Source organism: Amphibalanus amphitrite, unplaced genomic scaffold (genome assembly GCF_019059575.1).
Source record: "Amphibalanus amphitrite isolate SeventyFive unplaced genomic scaffold, NRLGWU_Aamphi_draft 000088F_arrow, whole genome shotgun sequence".
Taxonomy (NCBI): domain Eukaryota; kingdom Metazoa; phylum Arthropoda; class Thecostraca; order Balanomorpha; family Balanidae; genus Amphibalanus; species Amphibalanus amphitrite.
In genome coordinates this window covers 772028-795208 of record NW_024881584.1, presented here as the reverse complement: position 1 = coordinate 795208, position 23181 = coordinate 772028, and the positions used below count along the sequence as shown (strand labels likewise).

The 23181-nt window shown below is 48.5% G+C and overlaps 1 protein-coding gene across 3 annotated transcripts in view; it reads left to right on the top strand.

Annotated features, from left to right (window-relative positions):
• Positions 1–23181, top strand: part of LOC122379989 (stromal membrane-associated protein 1-like) — a 78276-nt gene that overhangs the window by 45672 nt on the left and 9423 nt on the right. For all 3 annotated transcript variants that reach the window (XM_043362722.1, XM_043362721.1, XM_043362720.1), the window contains exons 5-7: positions 3820–4030; positions 18283–18368; positions 20981–21122. In XM_043362722.1, coding sequence (XP_043218657.1) covers positions 3820–4030; positions 18283–18368; positions 20981–21122 — 439 coding nt within the window. The remainder of the gene's footprint in view (positions 1–3819; positions 4031–18282; positions 18369–20980; positions 21123–23181) is intronic.

Sequence of the window (23181 nt, the reverse complement as noted above, 5' to 3'; positions counted from 1 at the left end):
GCGGGTGCCGCCCCCCATAGGGTTTTTTCGCGATAGCTCCGAACACGCTGGCGATAGTGAGCTGAAACTTGGCATACCTGACCTTTGATCCAAGCCGCATCTTTTGACTTCAACCGCATTTTTGGGTCAGGTCAGGTCACTGACCTATGACGTCATAAGTGAACCTCTGCACGGTCTTCACATGTCGCAACTTCGCAACGCCCTCACTGCCAGAGGAGATGTCACAGGGAAATGAAACTTGTAGGAGCTAGTATCCATTATGAGTCCCACAACTTGTATATCTCGGATTTTTCCTAAAGGTCATATGAGGTCAGGTCATTTTGGTGACCTCACCATTATAAGTCAATGGGGAAAAATGAAAACTGCTATTCTGGCGCCGGAAACGATCTCCAACTATCTCAAGCACACAGAATCGTGATTTGATGCACTCTTTGCAAGGTTAGATGCGTCACTTTTGCAATGTTGACCTTGCGTGACGTCGTTTATGACGTCATCAAGGTCATATTAGTTTTTCGTCAATAACTCTTGATCAAATTGAGCTAGCGAGTCGGGAAAGCCACCAATGGACTCAGGAAGGCCTGCCGAATCGAATGATATGCGACATGACCTCTATCGACCAACTTCGTGACCTGGGGGTGCTGACCTGACCTTGACCTGAGGTCAACACCCCAAGTTGACCTGACCCGGACAAAAAGTATATCATTCGACGCGCCTGAGCGAGACGAACACGATGCTGCCAAAATCGGCGCTCTGCGGCCGTTTTTTGCGAAGTTATTCACCAAAAACTGAACCGTACCTTGGGGCACTTGACCTGACCTCAGAGGTCACCGGTTGACCTAGGACCTTAAAGTTGGGTACCAATCTCTGCGTCTCGTAACGGCGCACACGCTCGTTTTTTCCGCGACGCGCTAGCTTCACCAGGGGCGAAACGGCGAGGGGGGTCGTACCCGCCCTCCCCCCCCTCGGCCGGCGCGTATGTAGAAAACCAATAGGTCCGGCGAGGGTTTTAACATGCCAGCCGTAGGCACAGCCACGAAAGTGAGCAAGATACATTTAAATTCGTCATGTTACTATTAAAATCGACACCACTCATTTAATTTAGGCATTGCTTATTTAACCCGTGGCCCGACGGGGGGGGGGGCGGATATCCGCCCCCCCCCCTTCCTGAGGTTTTTCGTAGATAGCGGGAAAACCGCGGCGCTACGAAATTTGGTACGACTATTCTTTCATCAATTTTACACATGGCCTGCAAGTTTGAACCTCCTAACTTTTAAGGTCAGGTCACCAGGTCACTTTGAATGACCCCTCAAGTCACTTTTTTGCAACTTTGTCACCGTACCAGAGCTACAGCAGATGTCGGAGGCCTTTGAAAGTCGCAGGATGTTATAAGGTCATTAGTAGCTACAATTTGTATATCTCGGAATTTTGATATCGATGACCTAAGGTCAGGTCAATTTCTACACCTCCCCATTATAGGTAAGTCAATGGGGGAAAAACCAACTCCCTGTTTTTACCACTAAAATGGGTCGGAATGGCCCCATAAACCATACATGACTTCATACACGATAAACTTTCACTACCTTGAGGTCTGTTTTGCTGTTGGGCAGCTGTAAGGTCATATGACGTCATCAAAGGTCACCAAAGGTTTTTTTGCCAATAACTCCGTACAGGAACAAGATACAGCTGCGCGGATGGTATCATTGTGTCCAGCTCGTCAAGGTGCATCGAATGATATACATGACTCCACAGCCAAAGCAGGTCTGCGGAGGTAATGGATTTTTGGTGACTCCGACTCCGACTCTGGCTTTCAAAATTGACTGACTGAGTGGTCAGAACTGTCGACTCCGACCGAGTACATCTCCGACTAGGTACGGAACCCTGGCAGGTCTGCGGAGGGGATAGCATTTCGGTGACTCTCACCTATATGATAACTTAGCTGGAAGTTTGCTTCTGTCTCGGTCGGCACTAGGCGCGGGGAGAGTGGTTGGGTCAGGGTGGGCACCCGGGACAAATTCTATAGCTCCCCATTCCATATGTTGTTGTCACTTGGACAACAAACGTTATTGATATTAAAATGTATCGTCATGCGTTTATCTCGGGCTATTTTCGGTGACATGAATTTCCAAAAATGTAATTCAATGTTTTTCCATTAATTTTCTTGCCCTGTTCAGGGCCTCGTCCAACATGTTAACTGGGGGGGGGGCAAACCCCCGCAGTCACCGGCCTGCCCCCCCCCCAGTCAGAGTAAAAATGCCACTACTGGGGGGGGGGGGGCAAAAGCGAAAAGGCAAACTAATTTTTACTGCAAGGCGTCAGTGCACATAAAAACAAATGCGTAAACGAAACATGGCTGCAATGTGAGCACATTGATGTACCCGATTACCTCTGACTGTGTTCACGTGTTTATTTTGTTTACCTGATACAATTGCTTTTTTCGCTCAGCAATACGTTACATTTCGGGTTTTCAGGCGACCTAACTCCGTGTCCCGCATATTCTCTTTCACGTATTCTCATGTTGTTTCTGTCCTCGGGGCGTCAATCTGTTGTTTCTACCTATCGTCGTCCTCACTACGCGACGTTGAACTTCTGGCTGGACGGCCACCGGTGTGCGGCAAGAGTAGCTCCTAATCGTAATGAAGCAGGCTCCCATTCTGGGTGATCGTAAGCTCAGCCCGGTGGTCCGTCTCTGTGGACGGGAAAGACTAGTGTGTGTTACCAGAGGCCAACGTGGGTCCTGAAGCTGGCAATGGCCATCAGAGCGCGGCACCTGACGCTCATAAGCGGGCGGGGCCCATTAGAAACCGATGTGGTTCGCAAAAAAAAAATATAGGTATGCGTTCGTAATAAATTGCTAGGATAAGGTCAATGTTCAGGTCATTCGAGGGCATCAATTGTCCATTTCGCTCGATTATTCTCAGAAAATATTTGGTTTCAACGTTTTAACTGTACCTTGCACGAACAGAGGAGCAGAAGCGCATACAAATAAGTGATGGCTCCCTTATAGCCATAACGGGAGCAAGATTCTTAGATAAACGGGAATAAGTCGTTAAATTTTAACTCCGACGAACAGTAAAGCATTCATGAGAGGCTGAAATCGTAAACAAATGACCGACTTAAAAAGGTGTAGCGGGTCCAAAACTAAGGGGGTTATAAACTAATGCAGAGGCATGGGTCGGGTGGTCTACTATTTTTATTTATTTAGTGTTAAAAAGGTTCATCAGGTTTCAGGACTGTGATGAAAAATAAGTGGCCTAAATCCGGTGAGAAAACAGGATTTGGGGGTACCCTAGGTTTGGCTCCTTGAGTCTCTGCCCCCCCCCCCCCCCCCCAGTGTAATTCTCTTAGACGAGGCTCTGGCCCTGTTAACGGGTGGAAAGATGATAAAATAAACATCCATCCATCGTCGTTTATACCTCGATAGCGGTGCTCTAACAGATGGAACTGCTCCTCCACATGTTGAATCACTGCCTTTTTATCTAAGTCTCCTATGTTGGCAAACTCGGTCTTGGCTCCATGCCCCTTCCCTTGCTGATCCGGCCTCAGGTCTGTTTCCTTAACTGAAAGACGCTGGCGTACCAACAAGGAAGCCTGGCAAGGAGGAGAAAAAAAATATATATATTTGTGTCAGAAGCTTAAGCATTCTTATGTACGTACCATCGGTGTCTTAGACGGTTCTCTCCTACACATGCGGTTAGTATACAAGGTTGCTACAAAGTGTGTAAACCTACCACGAATGGCCGCCCGGAGCGGCTGCGCACCGGTGCGGTGGGCGAGTGTGTGCTCCGGGCACCGGTGCTGACGGACGTGCCTTGCCGCCAGGTCAACTGGGACGCCGAGATCGATGCCGCTATCAAGGAACACCGCAACGCCAGGAAGGCGGGCCGTGGTCGCGTGGAAGGGCCGGCGCCAGTGCTGAACAAGCCGGTGTCGGTGCCGCCCGCCGCGCCGCGGCCAGCGGCCGACCCCGCCGAGCGGCCCACACCGGCACCTGCGCCGGCCAGCTCGGCGGCCGCCGACCTGCTGGGACTCGGTACGTTGGCCAGCGGACACGGTGTAACCCATGCGCGATGTGCCCGATGCAGCTACGACCGGTGGCCGGCCCGGTGGGGTTTTCCGCTGGTCTGGGGAAAACCCCGCCGATTCATACTACCGCCGCCGATTCATACTACCAGGATGCCATCACCATGCGTTGTCGGCGCAACGCGTTATCCAGGCGAAACCGAAACAGAACATTCATCTGCTATTGGAGATGGTGGATGGATCATGCGCCGTGGTAGGGGAGAGTGGGGTAAGATGCCCAGGGTGGGAAAGGTGCCCCACCCCCTCTAGCGGCGAAACAAAGAATCGAACCTGGAAATTAATGTTCTTAGCGTAAAGCGGAAGCCTGCCTTGTTAACTGCACAAAAATTTGCGAAGCTCAGTCGGGCAACGGCTGGCTGATTGCATGTTTTTTATTTGCTGCTTTCAAAAAATATTTTGGTGTCAAAACATTGTAAATATCAAAGAAAGTAGATAATTTTTGCGTCCCTTGCTATAGTCGTGATACATTAACATGCGTGTACTGTGTCCCAAACAGTTTGTTTCAGGGTGTAGTTTTATGGCTAACAAATTGTACTGATTTAATGTTACTTCGGTACTTGGGGTAAGATGCCCCCTGTCCTGATGGGGAAAGACGCCCCCCTAAATACGTAGGCTGTCCTTCAAGCAACCCGTCAAATCATTTATTACATACTTGTGGTGAGAGACAAAAGCCGATCTGGGACTATTGAGAGTCTAGTACGATCGGGTGCTCCCCATGCCGGTCTCTCGGCCCACACAGCGACTTTTTGGGCGGCATCTAACTCTGAGAGCCCTCACGACGGCCTCTGTGGGCCTAATTATTGGCTCCAGGGCCCCTCACGACATCCTTTGAGGGCTCCCACGTTGGCTCCACGGGCCGCGCTGGCATCTGAGGTCCCCACGATGGGCTCGAGGGCCCTCAAACATCATGAAGACCTATAAGGGCCCCACAGTGGTCTCCGAACGCCACCACGGAGGCTTGTTTGGCCGCGCTGGACTATGATGGCCCTAACGATGACTTCTGAAGCCCCTTACGACTACTTTTGAGGACCCTTACGATGACGTTTGGTGTCTACTGCAGGCTCGAAGGGACTACTGATTTGTTCAGGCGATTCACGTGCCCATTTATGCCACTTATAGTGCAGGGGGCATCTTCCCCAACGCCAGGGGGCGTCTTTCCCACCCTGTGGGGTAAGATTTCACTTCTTCAGGAAAATGCTTAATAGCAAAAAAGGCTATCATACATTTCATGTGTGTGTATGTGTGTATTTCAGCCACGAAAGTGTGATATTTTTCGAGAAAAATGATGTCGGCTTCCGTTGAAACTCCAAGTTTTTGCTTTCCGATCGTCATTTTCGAATAATATATGACATAGTAAAACCTAGGGCATCTTTCCCCACTCTCCCCTACACGCGCTTTATCCGAATTTGAAACTCGATAGCGTTGCAGAGATCCCTCCAATGCATTTCCTCCGCCTGGCTACTATAGCTGCAGCGCACTGACGGCGCCCGGCCGGGCCTGCCCCCCCCCCCCACTTCCCCCGTGGTTTTTCGCGAATATCTCATAAACGGCAACACCTTATCATGCATGAATTCTACACATGTTGTTAAAATTTCAAACCAAAGTCACTCAAGGTCAGGTCACCAGGTCACTTGAAGTGACCTCACCTCATAAAAAGTTTCAATGTCTGCCATAGCTACACCGAGTGACCGATCACTTTGAAACTTTCAACGATTGCTAAGAGCAATAGCATGTACAAAACGTATGTCTCAGAATTTTGATATCGATGACCTAAGGTCAGGTCAATTTTGCGACCTCCCATTATAAATTACAATGGAAGAAAAACTGGAATGCGCTGCTTTTGGACGAAAGCCATTATCAACACTCCCAGACACTGAATTACAAGTAACATAGACACACTGATCATGAAAATGGTCTCCGTGACCCCTGCTCATCTCAGCCCTTGAGGTTATCTCAGGTCACGAATGGTATCTAACAGTTATTCGCAAATAACTTCTGATAGAGGCACGCTAGAACGTTGAAAATGCCTTAGATGTGTTCAGGTCGACGATACGCATCGACTGATATGCAACATGACCATTTTCGGTCAGGTCATGACCTTGACCTGAGGTCAAATTTTCAAGTTGACCTTTCAAGGTCAAGTTATAGTTCATTCGATGCTTCTTGAGAGGAACACGATGCCGGTAAAAGTAACTTGGTGCAAGATTCGGGTCAAAAGTTATTGCAGAAAATCTTTCCGAAAAAAAATCGGCTATTTTGGCAGTTTTTTGCCCTCTGCAGGCAAAACCGTTGACGTTAGGTCAAATCTGAGGGATTGCTCAGAAAGGGCGTTAAAGGGAGATAATGAGCTTTCTTTTTTCTTAAATAAAAATTACTCGACATCTATACTATTTCTACTGTAGTTTCTATAAAATATGAAAATTTCCTAGCACATTTTCGTATGTGAAAAAGGTTTTTATTTTTGCAAAAAAGAAGCAGTACTTGCAGTACTTGTAACACCCACCGAAATGCGTTGTCCTTCTCTATAAAAAGTCGCAGTATATGGCGCTTTTGTTTCAAACAGCGACGCTTGGGTTTTTGTTTATGTTATCGCCTTGTCGTTGCTTGGTTGTAAGGATTCTAATTTGAATTAGAGTTAATTCGGTTTTTTAGAATTAATTAGATTCTAATTCGGGGGTACATAGTGCCTACTCTTCTTTGTTTCGGCATGCGGCATGCGGAACAAATGAACGGCATGCGCCAGAAACGCAGCCAAATCTTGCGATTGCGACTACGAAATTCATTATTTTGGCGTCAGAGCCTGAAGCGAAAAATACAAGCATATTTATTTCAAAAAGACTTAAGGTTTGTCGAACGGTGTTATGAGAATTTTGATAACAGTACTGCATAAGTTTTTCAGTGATGCCGCAAAAGTGTTGTATCTATCTTCTTTTATTGTGCAGTCGGCGGGACCGATTCAAAATTGAGTCGTTGCTACTAAAATAGCAGCATATGGCGTCAGATGATGAACAGGAAAAATAGTTGCGTAAATTTAGACATAAATCACCCCAAAACCATGAATATCTTTTGAAGGCACTATAGACGATCATTAACTAACTAGATGTGATGAAGATCAAATGTATGGAATACGCTCATTTTACAAAATTACACGCAAGTACCAAAAAGTGATGTAAGTACTTATTCAACGGTCATTTTCAGCGCTCCCCGCTAACGTGATTTCAAGTTGAGATATTTGCGGCAAGGTACCGAATTGAGCAAAATGGTTTAAATTTACATTATAACTTGTTGTGTTTTGTCAGAAAATGGTCCTAACTCAGATTTTGTGGAAAAAGGTCATTATCTCCCTTTAATAGGGCTATCGAATGCGCTTTTCCGCGGCGCTGTAGCTCTATTGGTTCCCGAGTTATGCGTTGGCTTCTTGAAAATTGGCGAAATTTTGCCTTCAATGACCTGTGGTGACCTGACCTTTGACCTGACCAAAAAAGTGACCTATGTGATGTCGTCATTGTTTTTGGTGCTCTTTCGCACGCCGCCTTCCGCGTATCGCTACGTGGCCTAGGAGCCGAGTTAGAAGGGGGGGGGGGGGTGTTCAAACACCTCCTCCAGCAGGGCGTGGAAATCCAGGACCCCCAGTGGGGCGCGGGTTAACCCGCGCCGTGCAGGGGGAGGGGGTCGTTTTCACGCCCCACCTCCTCCGCAGGTTTTTGGCGAATATCTAAAAAAACGGCGGCTGTGCAAATGTCAGACCCGGTTCGTTCAAGGTCAGGTCACCAGGTCACGTCAAGTGACCTTACCTGAGAACAAGTTCAAAGACTCACTATAGCTAGGAGGGACGTTCAAAAAGCTCCGGGCTTAACCATGAATGAGTTGGAATTTCGGCATGCAATCTTAACGTAACTTATACGCAAAACATTCACTGGGACAGGAGTGTTTATCCAATACGTTTATGTAGCTGAAAACTGATCACGTTCTGCACCGAAGAAGCGAAACCCCATTTTTTCGTGGGTTAGGTCGTATGGTGTTGGAGGCCCGCGCTGGATTGGGCGGGTTAGGTCGTATGGTGTTGGAGGCCGGATTGGGATTGGGTGTTGGGTTGGATTGGGTGTTGGGGGCCGGCGCTGGATTGGGCACCCTTGCGGTCGGTGATCGACATTTGGCATCACCTTCCACACATTGCCAGCTTCAATAACACGTCATTTTCCTTTCTCTCTTTTCCCCTGCTTGAGTCATTTGCGACCGTGTCGAGCACAAAGGAAATGTGGGTGTTGTATCGTCGGCTTCGGCTTCCCTTTCCGTACAATCAATCTCCGCTTCCACTTGCTTTATTCCCAATCCAACACGTGGCACACTCATCCAAGGTTCGGCCTTCACTTTTTCACACTACCCACAATGCATCACCGGACACTACCCATAATGCATCACCGGACACTGCCCATAATGCATCACCGGACACAACATAGTTCCCCCTCTCATAACGTAACGAGTACATAAAACAATGCTTCAGTCATGCATAACATAATCACGAAAATGTGCCGGCGGGCGGCGTTCGTCAGCAGACCTAAGCCTGCGATATGGGGCCTGCGACACTGACACCTGAGGATCGATCCGACGCGGGGAGCTGCGTGGCGGCTGTGGCTCCGCAGCCGGGGCCTCCGACTGACGCTCCGACCCAGCTCGTTCAGGTTCCTGCGCAGGTAGCGACGGCTCGAGTGGCGGGACAGCGATGTCCAGCGGTTCAGCAGCTCGACAGAGGCGTGACGCGTTCCACACCTTCCCATCAGACAGCAGGAATGTCCACTTCCCACGCTGTTTCAGCACCTGCAGTGGACCGTGCCAGCCACCGACTCGACGAGCTCTCACCCAATCGCCGACAGTGATCCGTGCTGGACGACTACGACGACGTCCATCTGTGTAGATCTTCATTTTCTCCTGGGCCCTTTGGACCCTTGTACGTACGTCCGAGTCCTCTACTGCTGTATGTCTTGGCGGCAGTGCATTCAGCTTGGTGACCATCAATCTTCCGTGAAGCAGCTGCGACGGAGACACTCTAGTCGCCGTGTGTGGCGTAGCTCTGTACTGTAGTAGGAATTCTGTGACAGCTTCCTTCCACGGCTTGTTCACCAACTTCGCTGATCGCAGAGTGCTTTTCAGCACTTGATTAAACCTCTCAACTTCTCCGTTGGCCTGAGGATGATAGTTGGAGCTTCGCAGGTGTCGAATCCCCTTGTTTTTCAAGTAGTCCTCGAACTCAGCGGATACAAACTGGGTGCCGTTATCCGTGACGAGCTCCCGGACGTACCCTTCTCTGGCGAATACCGAGTTCAGGAAGGAGATGACTCCTGCGGAGGTGATATCTTCTGTGAATCCCACCTCCGGCCACTTGCTATGATAGTCCATTAGCACAATGGCGTAGCGACACTGACGCGGGCCTGACAGTGGTCCTACAATGTCTACTCCAGCTTTATACCATGGGCCTGGAGGGAACTCGACCGGCTGAAGCGGGGTAGGAGTGCACTTCAGCGTCTTCTCGTTCTCTTGACAGACAGGACACTGTCGAACCGCTTCTTCGACTTGCGCGTCCAGACCAGGCCACCAGTAGGTCTGCCGGATGAGTCGCTTCGAACGCACCATGCCCTGATGCTGCTCATGAGCGAGTGAGACGATTCTTGCTTGTAGAGACTGAGGAACCACCAGTCGTTCTCCACGGTACAGAAGATCGTCCATCACACACAGCTCGTGTTTGATCGTGTGGTATGGTCGTAGGTTAGCAGGCAGCTGGTTCAGTCGTGGCCAGTCAGCCTGGAGCAGCTTCCGAAGCGCGACTAGCGTCTGATCTTTGCCGCATTCCTCCCTGAAGGAGGGTTCGGTGACAGCCGGTAGGCTTACTGCAGCCACCACGAAGCTGTCTTCATCTGTCTGGCCGTCTGGATCTTCGCTGTGATGTAGGCGACTCAGACAGTCTGTGAAAATGTTTTCCGCACCCTTGATGTACTTTACGTCAAACTGGTACACCATCAGTCGCGCTGCCCATCTGGCGATGCGCATGCCTGCACGGCCATGCGCCTGAGGGGACAGCAGCGTCTCCAGCGCCTGATGATCAGTACGTAGTGTGAAGGGATGTCCCCACAGGAACGTCCTCCACTTCTCGACTGCCCACACGCAGGCGAGTGCTTCACGTTCCGTGACTGCGTAGTTTCTTTCAGCTGTAGACAGGCTGCGGGAAGCGAACGCTACAACCCTTTCCTGCGTCCCGTGTAGCTGGGAAAGTGTAGCTCCGAGTCCAACCCCGGACGCGTCTGTGGTCACGAACGTAGGTAGGTTGGGGTCGAACGGAGTCAGAGGGCCGCTCTCGACGATGCGCCGCTTCACTTCAGCGAAGGCGTTGCTGGCGTCATCAGTCCACTGGAACGGTTGGTAGCCACGCAGTAGTTGACGCAGCGGCTCCACCACTGTCGCGAAGTCCGCCACGAACTTGGCGTAGTAGCCAGCCACGCCGAGAAACGATTGTAGTTCTTCTCGGCTGGTGGGGGTGACGGCTTCGGCGACAGACTTGATCCGCTCAGGATCGACCTTCAGTCCTTCCTTGCTGACCAGCATGCCCAGGTAGGCGACTGAAGTCTGTCGTAGCTTGCATTTGTCCATGTTCAGCTGAATGTTGTACTCCTTCAGCTTCTGTAGCACTGTAGCTAGTGCCTGGTCATGTTCCTGCGCTGTCGCTCCGAACACAATCAGGTCGTCCAGGTAGCTTTGTACTCCTGACACTCCTTTCAGCACAGTGGTCATCACACGTTGAAACGCGCCTGGAATGGATGACATGCCCAGAGGACACCTCTTGAATCTGTAGACAGCATCATGAGTGGCGAAGGCAGTCATGTTCCTCGCCTCAGGGTGTAGTTCCAGTTGGTGGTAGGCCTTGGTGAGGTCCAGTGTAGAGTAGATTTTTGCTCCACGTAGCTTGTGGAACATGTCCTCCAGGTAGGGCAGAGGGAAGGCGTCTTGTATGATCGCCTTATTGGGACCACGAAGATCCACACAGATGCGTATTTGTCCATTCCTTCTTCGAGTGACTACCAGTGGTGATAGCCACTCTGGTGCCTCGGCTTCCTCTATGATGTCGGCTTTCATCATCTTCTTGAGCTCCAAGTCCACTTCATCCCTGATGCTGAATGGCAGACGTCTGGTTTTACACCTTTTTGGAGGCACCTGTGGATTCACTCTTGGCTTGTGAATGAACCCAGAGATCATGGGCAGATGCTCTCCCACAACCTCGACTGCAGAGACAGGTTCAAGTGCACCTGGCGACAGAGTCAAAGCCAGAGCTGACATGACGTTGAGACCCAAGATCGGTTTCACATCCTTGACCACATAGAACATAGCAGTGGTACTCTTGTTCTTCTCCGGAACAGTCACTTGCAGGTCAATACACCCTTGCACTGGAAGAGGATGACCCAACACAGACATCAGCTGGTGAGACGCCGCCTTGAGTGGAACAGCAGAAAACCTGTTGCTGTACAGTGCATCTGGAATCAGTGACACCTGAGAGCCTGTGTCAATGAGCATCTCACAGTCTGCAGAAGCATCATCAGCAGTAAGTACCACTTTTTGAAGCAACAGGTTGCCGACAGCACCAGCATCCACAGTCATGACATCCACATTGCACACTTTCTTCTTTGAATGAGTGGGACGTGCACTTGACTCAGCCTTGGATGCATGCACATTTGTTTCACTTTTACTCATGCAGCATTTAGTGAAGTGGCCTGTCTTTCCACATTGAGTACATTTGGCCTTCCATCCTGCACATCCTGGATATGATGCAAGGTGTTTGCTAGAGCCACATCTGTAACAGCACTTGCAGGGCCTCGGCTAAGGAATTTTGACTGGTGGGCCACTTGGGCAGCGACATGGACTGACCTTCGTAGCCATAGCCCCCCCCCAATTTTCGATTTCTCCCCAGATTTTGGCCACTTTATTCTGCAAAAAAACGTCAGGATGGCATTCAAAAAATGTATAAAAAAACGGGGCTCGACCCCCCCCCCGACTCTTCAGAGAGAGAGAGGAGAGAGTAGGGACCCACAACCCTCTCAGTGGTGATACTCCCGCGGTGCACATAAAATCGCACAAGCACGGAACATATAGTCTACGACATATCGTAGTACATATCGACATATCGACATGTCGTAGACTATATATTCTGTGGCACAAGTATGCACACAATATTGACGCAGATTATAAAACTTTGGACGATAACTTACGGCCGTGAGTGGATCGCTCGCCGTAGTCGGAGATTCGGAAGCGGTCGGATGGGATCGGGCGTTGTTGGGTGGATCGGGAGGAATTATGAACAGCACGAGTGCAACTTTATATATAAAATGGGTTGTAGCAGGAACCCCAAAAGGGGGTTGTAGCAGCAACCCCAACATCTCTGAAAATGATCATTAAACCTATTGGTGTCGCATGGAAAATAATTGACTCAAAAGCCCAAGCGCACTGCGCAACCCTGATATTTTCTTTAAAAAAAAAACTAAGTTATGTACACGTTCTTTTCTGTTGAACAGTGTCCCAAACTTCAAATTTCTCTTGGGTGTCTGAGTGGAAAATTCGAGCCACCCAAAATGCGAGAGTGGAAAATTATCCATTCTTATTCTTGAGTGTCATCTTCAGCCCAAATGAGAAATTTTTGGAACGTGACTGTGAACGGTTCGAAATTCGTCCAACTGGTCAGATGTGTGACTGCAAGCATCATACCGGTCGTGAAGACGCATAATATCGCTTGCAGACTTAAATCGGCTGGAAGTCGCCGACACTACCTCTAGTTTGACTCTGGCTTATATCGTGTCTATCGGCGAGCCGTCTGAGATCGCTCGCAGGCTTATCCCCGACCGTTTGAACTGGTCTGTTCTTTATTCGTAGTTTTTCTTGTAACCGACTGGTCTGCGCGGCAGATGCTTATGTGACTGCAACCACTCGATCGATCGGAAAGCTTGCAAGAACTCTCGCAGACCTCGATCGGCTGGAAGCCGCCGACACTATCTGTAATTGACAGAGGCAGACGTCTTTCGCGATTATTGTATAAAATTTAAAGCCTCGGTCACACTTCACCGGATTGGACCAACGGACGAGAAACGGACGAGAACTGTCAGCGTCCGGTGATGTCCGTTTGTTTCCGTTGGACGTCCGTTTGTCATCCGTTAATATCCGTTCCATGTCCGGTGGTGTCCGGTTGAGCACACCGAACAACACCGGACATGGAACGGATATGAACGGATGAGAAACGGACGTCCAACGGAAACGAACGGACATCCCCCGGACATCACCGGACGCCGTCTGTTTCTCGTCCATTGTTCCAATCGGGTGAAGTGTGACCGAGGTCCACTTAGTCCAATTAGTCCACTTTAGTTCACTTTTTACCCCAAGAGGATATTGCAAACAATAGGTTGAATTTTTTTTCACAAGGATATGTTTCACCGATGGCTACTTTACAGCCTGAAAATGTACGATAAGATCTGCTAATTCAATTTGAAATGTGAAAAATGTGGAAACTTGGATTTTTTGGAAAATTACTGGTGGGCCAAATCTTTGAGGCTGGTGGGCCATTTGGCCCACCAGTTAACATGTTAGCCGAGGCCCTGAGCTCCCACCTGAGTAGAACTCTTCACAGGTTTAGACCTGGAGACAACACTTACTTGTGCACTGGCTTCCATCTCCCTCGCTTGTAGGGTTGCCGCCTCCGACTGTGCAGCAAGCTGTAGCGTCTTCTCAAGCGTCAGCTCAGCCTCAATCAGTAGCCTCTCCCTCAGTCGTGGCATCCGAGTCTTCTCGATGATCTGATCACGCACCATTTCCTCCATCAGATCGCCAAACCTGCAACGACTGGCTAGACCTCTCAGCACATTAGCATACTCTTCTGTCGTCTCAGTAGGCAGCTGACAACGTTGTCGAAACTTGTAACGTTCTGACACAACGTTTACTTTTGGAGTGAAATGAGCCTCCAGAGCCACCATGGCCGACTTGTAATTGTCACCAGTATCTTTGAGATTTTGAAAGACATTTTGACCTTCACATCCCAGGCAGTGCAGTAGTACAGCCCGCTTACGTATATCAGGCAAATCATCAGCCCCTGAAGCCAGTAAATACACTTCAAAAGCTTTGCGCCATTGCTCCCACGGCAAAACTGGCGCACCAGGTGTAGGCAAGAAAGCGGGAGGTGCCGATAGGGAACGAAAATCCGCCATGCTTCCGTCAATGAAATACTCTCTCGTCGCCAAATGTTGTATCGTCGGCTTCGGCTTCCCTTTCCGTACAATCAATCTCCGCTTCCACTTGCTTTATTCCCAATCCAACACGTGGCACACTCATCCAAGGTTCGGCCTTCACTTTTTCACACTACCCACAATGCATCACCGGACACTACCCATAATGCATCACCGGACACTGCCCATAATGCATCACCGGACACAACAGTGGGTTACGACACAATTTTAGCCATCATGCAGTGCATAGCGTGCTTGACCGCGGGAACACGGCAATTAATTAAAAAATGAACATCGATTTAAAAAAGGCACATCATCTTAACCCGCGCCCTGCTGGGGGGGGGGGGGGTGTTTGAACACCCCCCCTTGTGGTTTTTCGCGAATATCTCGAAAACGGCGGCGCTCCGCGCCGCCGTTTTTGGTACACCTTATCATACATCAATTCTACACATGTTGTGAAAATTTCAGACCAAGGTCATTCAAGGTCAGGTCACCAGGTCACTTGAAGTGACCTCACCTCATAAAAACTTTCAATGTCTATCATAGCTACACCGAGTGACCGATCGCTTTGAAACTTTCAGCGATTGCTAAGAGCAATAGCATGTACAAAATGTATATCTCATAATTTTGATATCGATGACCTAAGGTCAGGTCAATTTTGCGACCTCCCCATTAGGGGAAGTTGGGGCAATGCCGGAGTTGGGGCAAAGCCGAAATTCGAGATATTTCGAAAACCGTAAGACATGGATGCCACCTGTCAGTGATGCTCTGAAGCTTAAGTGACTACAATTATCGCATGTTTGTTACGAGTCGTCATTCGGAATACTTCGGCTGTGAGGGCGCCAAGAGCGTTTTCAAGGTACGCGTTCCTTGTACTACATGCGCCTTTGAAGCTGCATTTCTTACTCATTATGCTACCGTTTGTCTGGCCAATTCGGTCAAGTAGTCTTCAGCATGTCTTTGCATAAGTGTGCTGCCTATTTGAAATTTATACGGCACGTTGAAAAGTTATGGGCCTGCAAATGAAAGTATGGCTGGCTGGGGTAATGCCGAAAACGTGCAATTAAGCACGTTAAAGCACGCTACGTGGACTTTACTGCTGTAGAATAGCAACGCGAATTTTTAGTCACACAAATTACACTTTCAACCGACACAACGGCCTGTTACCTATAAGGAATTATTTACCTGGCATTTTCTTATTATATCACACAATTATAACTTCCAGTGTGCACCAAGCGTCCTCAAGCTCTTAAAACGCGTGTCAGCTTTGATAAATTCTGGATAAAGTTTGAGATAAAGTGGCAAAACATCAATGTCGGCATTCCCCGTAGACCATTTCTCCCATTTTCGGCTTTCCCCGCAGTCCGGGGCAACGCCGAAAAAGTCACTTCTTTGATATTTTTAGTTTGTGCGCTTAACGGTATGCGAATTCATCAAATGCGCCTGGTATGTTTGAAAGGCAAAAGACTGGCCTCTCGAATAACGCCAACAAGAATAGCTTATGTTGTCTACCTTGCGTGCTACGGGCGTCAGAAAAAAAGTATTCGGCGTTCCCCCAACTTCCCCTATAAGTCAATGGGAGAAAATTGAAATGCGCCTCTTTTGGATGAAAGACATTATAAACACTCCCAAACACCGAATTACAAGTGGTTTAGACACACTGAACTTGAAAATGGTATCTAACAGTTTTTCGTAAATAACTTTTGATAGAGGCATGCTAGAGCGATGAAAACGCCTTAGATGTGTTCAGCTCGACGATACGGATCGACTGATATGCAACATGACCCTTTCCGGTCAGGTCATGACCTTGACCTGAGGTCAAATTTTCAAGTTGACCTTTCAAGGTCAAGTTATAGTTCATTCGATGCGCCTTGACGAGAGGAACACGATGCCGGTAAAAGTAAGCTCGTACAAGGCTTGGGTCAAAAGTTATCGCAGAAAAACTGTTTTCGAAAAAATCGGTTATTTTTGCAGTTTTTGCCCCCTGCAGGCAAAACCGTTGACGTTAGGTCAAATCTGAGAGAATTACTCAGAAAGGGCGTTAATAGGGCTATCGAATGCGCTTTTCCGCGGCGCTGTAGCTCTATTGGTTCCCGAGTTATGCGTTGGCTTCTTGGAAATTTTCGACATTCGACCTGGAAATCGGCGAAATTTTGCCTTCAATGACCTCTGGTGACCTGACCTTTGACCTGACCAAAAAATTGACCGAAGTGATTTCGTCATTATTTTTTACGCTCTTTCGAACGCCGCCTTCCGCGTGTCGCTACGTGGCCCAGGAGCCGAGTTACAAGGGGGGGGGGGGTGTTCAAACACCCCCCCCCCCCTGCAGGGCGTGGAAATCCAGGACCCCCAGCAGGGCGCGGGTTAAAATGTCACTCAGTCCAGCGCCAGACTACGTCTTCCATGTCGGCAACATTTTTTGTGGAGTAAGGAACTTTTGGTCTAACGAGACCTTTGTAGAGCCGGAAAGATGATAGGAATTAGGGAGAGACATTGGTCTGAGTGGGCATCCTGGTATTCGGCCGGGGCTGAGCCCGTCACAGTGGACAGGCCACCCAGCCCCGCTAACGGTCACTGCACCGGACCATGGGCCTGCTCCTGGGGCGGAGTCGGGTAAAGGTGACCGTCCAGTCCGGATCAGCAGCTTTGCGGAGTGGAGGAAAATGATTTGACTGTTCTGACGATGAAAAGTGATAGAGCGGTGAGCAGCACATGTCGTGCCTGGCTAAATGCTACACCCGGGCTCCGGCCACCGGAGAGCCGCAGGCGGTGGCGGCCACAAACGCCATATGCTATCCGTTGGAAGCTGCCGAACATCCTGGCGCGTGCCGATAGCGATAAAAGGCGTTTTCTAAACACTCATTTCATCCCATTTTTGCCAAGCCAATTGGTCAGAACTGCGACAGGCTGCCTTCCATGGACGCAATCAGTGCACCCATGTCTGGGGGCCCGCAGTTAAAGGTAGTGTGCCAGCTTTCTTGGACCGTATGGAGTTAATGGCCCAGATAAGGAGAACCGGATTTTTAGAACTTATCCATACCTTCAAAACTCATGGAAACGTCTTAAATTCTTCAAATTTTGAGTACCCCAGTGCGAAATTCGCCCCGACGGGTTGTCGGTCGTACCCCAACCACATTTCACACCACTATGAACAATAAATGCACACACTGAAATCGCTATTACCGATATGCTCATCCAATCAAGTTTCGATAAACCCGTTCATCATCATCTCCTGCGGTTTCGAACACGCCTGTTAGGTGGCTTCTGATGCTCGTCGAGGTCGGAATTTCCAAATACGCGTGGTGCGTCGGGCCGCGCGCTCTGACTTCGGCCAAGAAAAAATGCGTCAGCTGATCATTGTCATTTCTGCCACTTGCGTGTGGTGAAATGGGGTCATAACTTATAAGACGGCTTTTTCATATCAATTATTTTACATAAAATCATATTTCAAACCATAAATAATGTTCGACAGCCAAATAAAAGAAACAATACCAATACGGGCTTACAGTTTAAGGCTCGACATTGTGTTGTCTACGATTAGACAGCTGATAACTCATTCCCGTACGTCGTATGGTCGTAACACTATAATGACCTTTGCTTATTGTCACAAGTGCGCCGCATTCGCGATTGTTGCCCGACGCCTGTTTGCAGGTGAGCCCACTACAGTTGTTATACATATCTAAAAACCGAAAAACTTTTAGGCGAAAAAGGCACTATTCCAGGCCCATTTTTGATTTTTTTTGCGATATTAGGTAAAAACAGAAGCTTCTTATCCTAGGAAAAATAAAATGGGAAATCTTTCAAAGGTGGCACACTACCTTTAATGAGAGCCCGAGTGACGCGCTCATTTGTGGCGGCTGTTGCTGGTCTGCAGCGGAGCGGGGACGGGGTGCTGGGCGACTGGCGGCTCCCGAGGCCGGTGGCCGGCGCTGACTGGTGCTGGCCGTTTCAGACTCTCCGGCTCCGGCTCCGGCTGCGGCTCCGGCGGACCCGTTCGGCGACTTTCTGGCGGCGGCGCCCGTCTCGGACCGGACGGAGGTGAGAGCGGCGGCGGCGGCGGCGGACCCTGCCGCTACGGCGGACCCTGCCGCGGCGGCGGACCCTGCCGTTACGGCGGCCGTCAGCAGGTGGTCCGAGGGTGGCCAGAGGGCCCAGAGGGTGGCCAGAGGGCCGCAGAGGGTGGTCAGGGTAGTCAGAGGGCCGACTTTTTGCGTTGCTGACTGCCTACGGGTGTGATATGAGGCTTAGGTACCGTGAAATGTCAAATGAAAATTGTTGTTACTTATTTATGCAATGCCGATCTTGCTGAACAGTGCCTAAATTACATGCGGCACCCCGAAATTGAACCGATCTGACGATTAATGTGCGCTATGTCTAATATGCCTCAACCTTGGTCACTTTAACCTGCACTACGACGAAATGGCTGCAATATGACCAATATCGTGCCGCGATTCAATATAGGGGAGAGGGGGGCAAAGCGGCTACCTGGGGCAAAGCGGCCACCCATCGTTTTAGCCCTTCATAGCTGGCGTCAGTTCCAATTTATGGTTTCCAATTATACTTCTCTTCACGGTCGTTCGAATGAGCCAGACCGGGGTCTCAGGCCCATCACCATTGTTCTGTGAAACACGGAAAAGCATTTCTTGCCAGGTTACCAACTATGTTTACAATTTTTAAATGTTATGTTATTCCATAACCGTTTGGAATTTTCATAAGCGTTCTTGTCCATGCATTGCATGGTTATCGTACATGTATACTACCAATTTCAATGTTTTTTACCCCACTAATAGCTAAGCTCGAATATTGTTGTCTCGGACGGTATGCGCGGGGCAAAGTGGCCGGGGTAAAGTGGCCACCCCCCAATTGGCCATAAGTTGTTTCCAGATAGTCTTGCAGATAGTCTTGGAACGCGCAACGGATTCTTGCGGGCAAGACAAAAAACATCTGACATGAACTTAATAATCACGATATGGACTTAACCCGCACCCCGTACGGCTATCGGTGGACCCTACCACCCGTAGGGGGGGGGGCGTTTCGGCCCATCCCCCTAAGATCTCGGAAAGTTACTGGCCGATTTTCTAAATTCAAACGGCGTTGGATAGCCCTAACACAGAACTACCTTGTGACCCAATTTCGTTGACCTCTGTCGAACCGATAACGTCACAGGTCAGGTCAAAGTTCGAATTTTCAACTTTACATGCATTTCAAGAAATGTGTTGTGAAATCGAGTAAAAGGCATGTTATTGAAAATCATCGATGGGGGGAATCGTCCGTAAAACACATAGTTTGCTACTTGAGGTCATTGATACCAGGTCAGGCCACAGAGGTCAGGTCACTGAGGGTCAAAATATGAAAGTGTCGTGTAATACATGTTTTATGGTCCATTTTACATGACAAAAGAGATTATGTGGGTCAGACAACCTTGATGGCCAGTTAAGGTTATGTTCTGGTGAAGGTCTGGTCAAGGCAGGTCAAATTAGGTCAAATTTTAAAGCTGATAAATATAAGTGGTATCAGTTCGATGCAGCTCGTCGCGGGGAGTGTAATGGTGATCTTTGTTTTGTGCTACGTTGTCTAGAATTGATAAAAATGAGTTTGAAAATTTGACGTTATCAATTTCGAACAGTGTTTTCGCTATAACTTGGCCAAATAAAGAGGCATCAATATCAAATTTGGTATGTGGGTAGGAGGTGGGAGGGACTATCATATATATTCCGTTTTTTCGAAATTCGAAAACTTTTGGGATTTTTTGGCTATGATATCCAAAAAATCACTTTTTATGTTTTTAGGGTTCAAAATTCAAAAATTCCCGAAATATGAGAGCATTTGTGTAGCCCTGTTAATTCTACACCTTTTATGTCTTGAACATTTTTCTGTATCTTCAAAGCGGTAGGCCTGACATCTCTTTCCGTGAAACCTTTTTTGTCGAAAATGGTAAAACATGACGTCATTTGCGGCCAACCTATCATAGCCTCTGATAAATGCTTTGGTCACAATGTGTAAAATTGATGCCCGGAGGGGTCCTGAAAGTTTGATGACGGTATCGTATACAGTCGTTAAGGAGATATCGACGGAAAAGGACAAGGGGGGCGTTTTGCCCCCGCCCCCTCCCCCTCCCCTACGGGGCGCGAGGTAACGAGGAATGTCCGTAATCGGAGCTAAAGTCGGAGACGGAGTCGATTTTGGAAGCTGAAGTCGAAATTGGAGTTGAAGTCACCCCCCAAAAAAAAAATCCATCGACTCCGTGACTCTGGTCCTAGGTAATCCATCGACTCCGTGGCTCTGGTCCTAGATAATTGCTTGACCTTCCGGGTCATGTCAACAACCTAAAAGCTGGGAAAATTGGGACCTGCTAGAAGTTTGTAAAGTGAAGTTATTTGGGGTTTTTGGGGTGCTGAATGCTGATTACGAATTTCGTGCTAGTTTTGATAACAGACGATGTTTTCATGTAATTGGAGTGGGTCTAGTCAGGTCAGGTCAAGCAGTAGGCGTCCTGCCGGCTATCGATAGCAGTGCGGGCGCGGGTGAATTGATGCAGCGTGCCATGTGGGCTGTAGCTGCAGTACCTATTATTGTTGGGCAGTCGTTGACTGGCCCCCTGGCCGCAGTGGCAGGTCCGTTGACCAGAGTGCGTGTGGTGTGCGTTACAGCCGGTGGCGGCAGGCGACGCTCAGCTGGACAGCGAGGAGGCCAGCTTTTTCGGCCAGCCGGCGGCGGCAGTGACGTCCGTCGGAGGCGTGCTGTCGCGCGACTCGATCCTGGCCCTCTACGGTCAGCCCGGCGGATCCACAGGCAAGTCGGCGCTGTGCCTGGCGCTGCAGCTGCTGTTCCCGACATTTCTTTTCCTGTTTTTTTTTTCTAGTACCAGTTTTAATATATATATATATATATATATATATATATATATATATATATATATATATATATATATATATATATATATATATATATATATATATATATATATATATATATATATATATATATATATATATATGTTACAGGCAAAGTGAAAACTCGGGCATTTTGCAAAATGCCTAGGCAATTTGCAAAATGCCTGACTGGCTAGGCATTTTGCAAAATGCCCAGGCAATTTGCAAAATGCCTGACCGGCCAGGTATTTTGCAAAATGCCTAGGCAGTTTGCAAACTGCCTGGTCCACCAGGCATTTTGCAAACTGCCTGAAATTATTTTCTCAGGCAGTTTGCAAAATGCCTGACATCGAACTCACAACAGCGACGATGCGTAAGCATCATTGTAAGTGCCGCCAACAGGGGTTAATCACAAGCGATATGCACCAAGTGAGAGGACACACAGTGAGACATTCTCCGGGTAACGCTGCCGAGTTCAATGTCACTGAGCCCCAGGCAGCGCGAGCGGCCCGGCCGACGCGCCGGCTACCGGGCGCCCGGCGCGGTTTTATCGGTAAACACGCGTTAAACACGATTATGTTTCTAAGAGCCTTGATGACTCTGGAAATACTTTGTGTGGATATTGATCAGAAAAGAATGTTCTTTCGATGTATGGTAGCTTGGTTGGCGAGCCACACGTCTACATTATCAATGCATTGTGACTGTGTAAAGATGAACATGCCCGTTGCATGTAAAACTTGTAATTTCTAATCGTCTTTTTATTACAAAGGTGTGCACGTGGGTCGTGGATGACCAAAAACTTGCTTTTCTGGAAAAGCGGAAAAGCCACATGTTCTTGTTGTCTATGGAATGTATCTCATCTCATTCCAATGCATTGCCATTGTTTTTTAAATGCTGTTTTTCCTGAAATGTACCAAAAATGGCTGATTTCTCAAGATATAGACCATTTCTTTCCACGTGACACGTGATTAACAAAAATGTTAATTGGATACGCTTGTCTCTGTTCTATCGATCGCTGGCAACCCCGTGTCGCTGCGGCCCTCTCTTGCCGTGATGTAAATAAGCACGGGAAACGAAGAATGTCGGGTCAATATTCGGCTGGTCGCCGCGTTTTTCCGCGCCCATGTTTCTTTGTGCCATGCTCCGCGCCCCATCGCAGCATTCCTACACACGAACGGCTACCACTCCGTATACGAAAATTATAGGGAGACGTTGGCTTAATCTACACCATTCAGTAGTGGTTCCATCTCGACGAAAGTGGCGCAAGACGTGGGTATATTCGTAAATATTGAATGTGTTTGGGGCTCAGGCACATGGGAGCGACATGGTCAACGCCTGTGGTAAACAAAAACGGTAAAATAAATCAATCACAACTCAGGCATTTTGCAAAATGCCTGACCCGCCAGGCATTTTGTAAACTGCCTAGGCAGTTCGCAAAATGCCTGGTGGGTCAGGCAGTTTGCAAACTGCCTAGGCATTTCGCAAAATGCCTGGCGGTCAGGCATTTTGCAAATTGCCTGGGCATTTTGCAAAATGCCTAGCCGGTCAGGCATTTTGCAAATTGCCTAGGCATTTTGCAAAATGCCCGAGTTTTCACTTTGCCTGTAACATATATATATATATATATATATATATATATATATATATATATATATATATATATATATATATATATATATATATATATACAACTTCAATCTCACTCCCGACCGCCAGTTCATTCAGACTGATGGCACGGCCATTGGTTCGAGGCTCGGCAAAAATTATGCTTGTACATATATGGGGCGATGGGAACAACAACTTCTAGAAGGGGTCCGCTTAAAACCTATGCTGTATCTGCGTTACATAGACGATATCTTCGGGGTGTGGCTCCATGGCCAGGAGGAGCTCAAGAACTTTCATGACAGCGCCAATCAAATCCATCCTAAAATCCAGGTGGATCTCCGCAGCTCTGAATCAGATCTAGAATTTCTGGATGT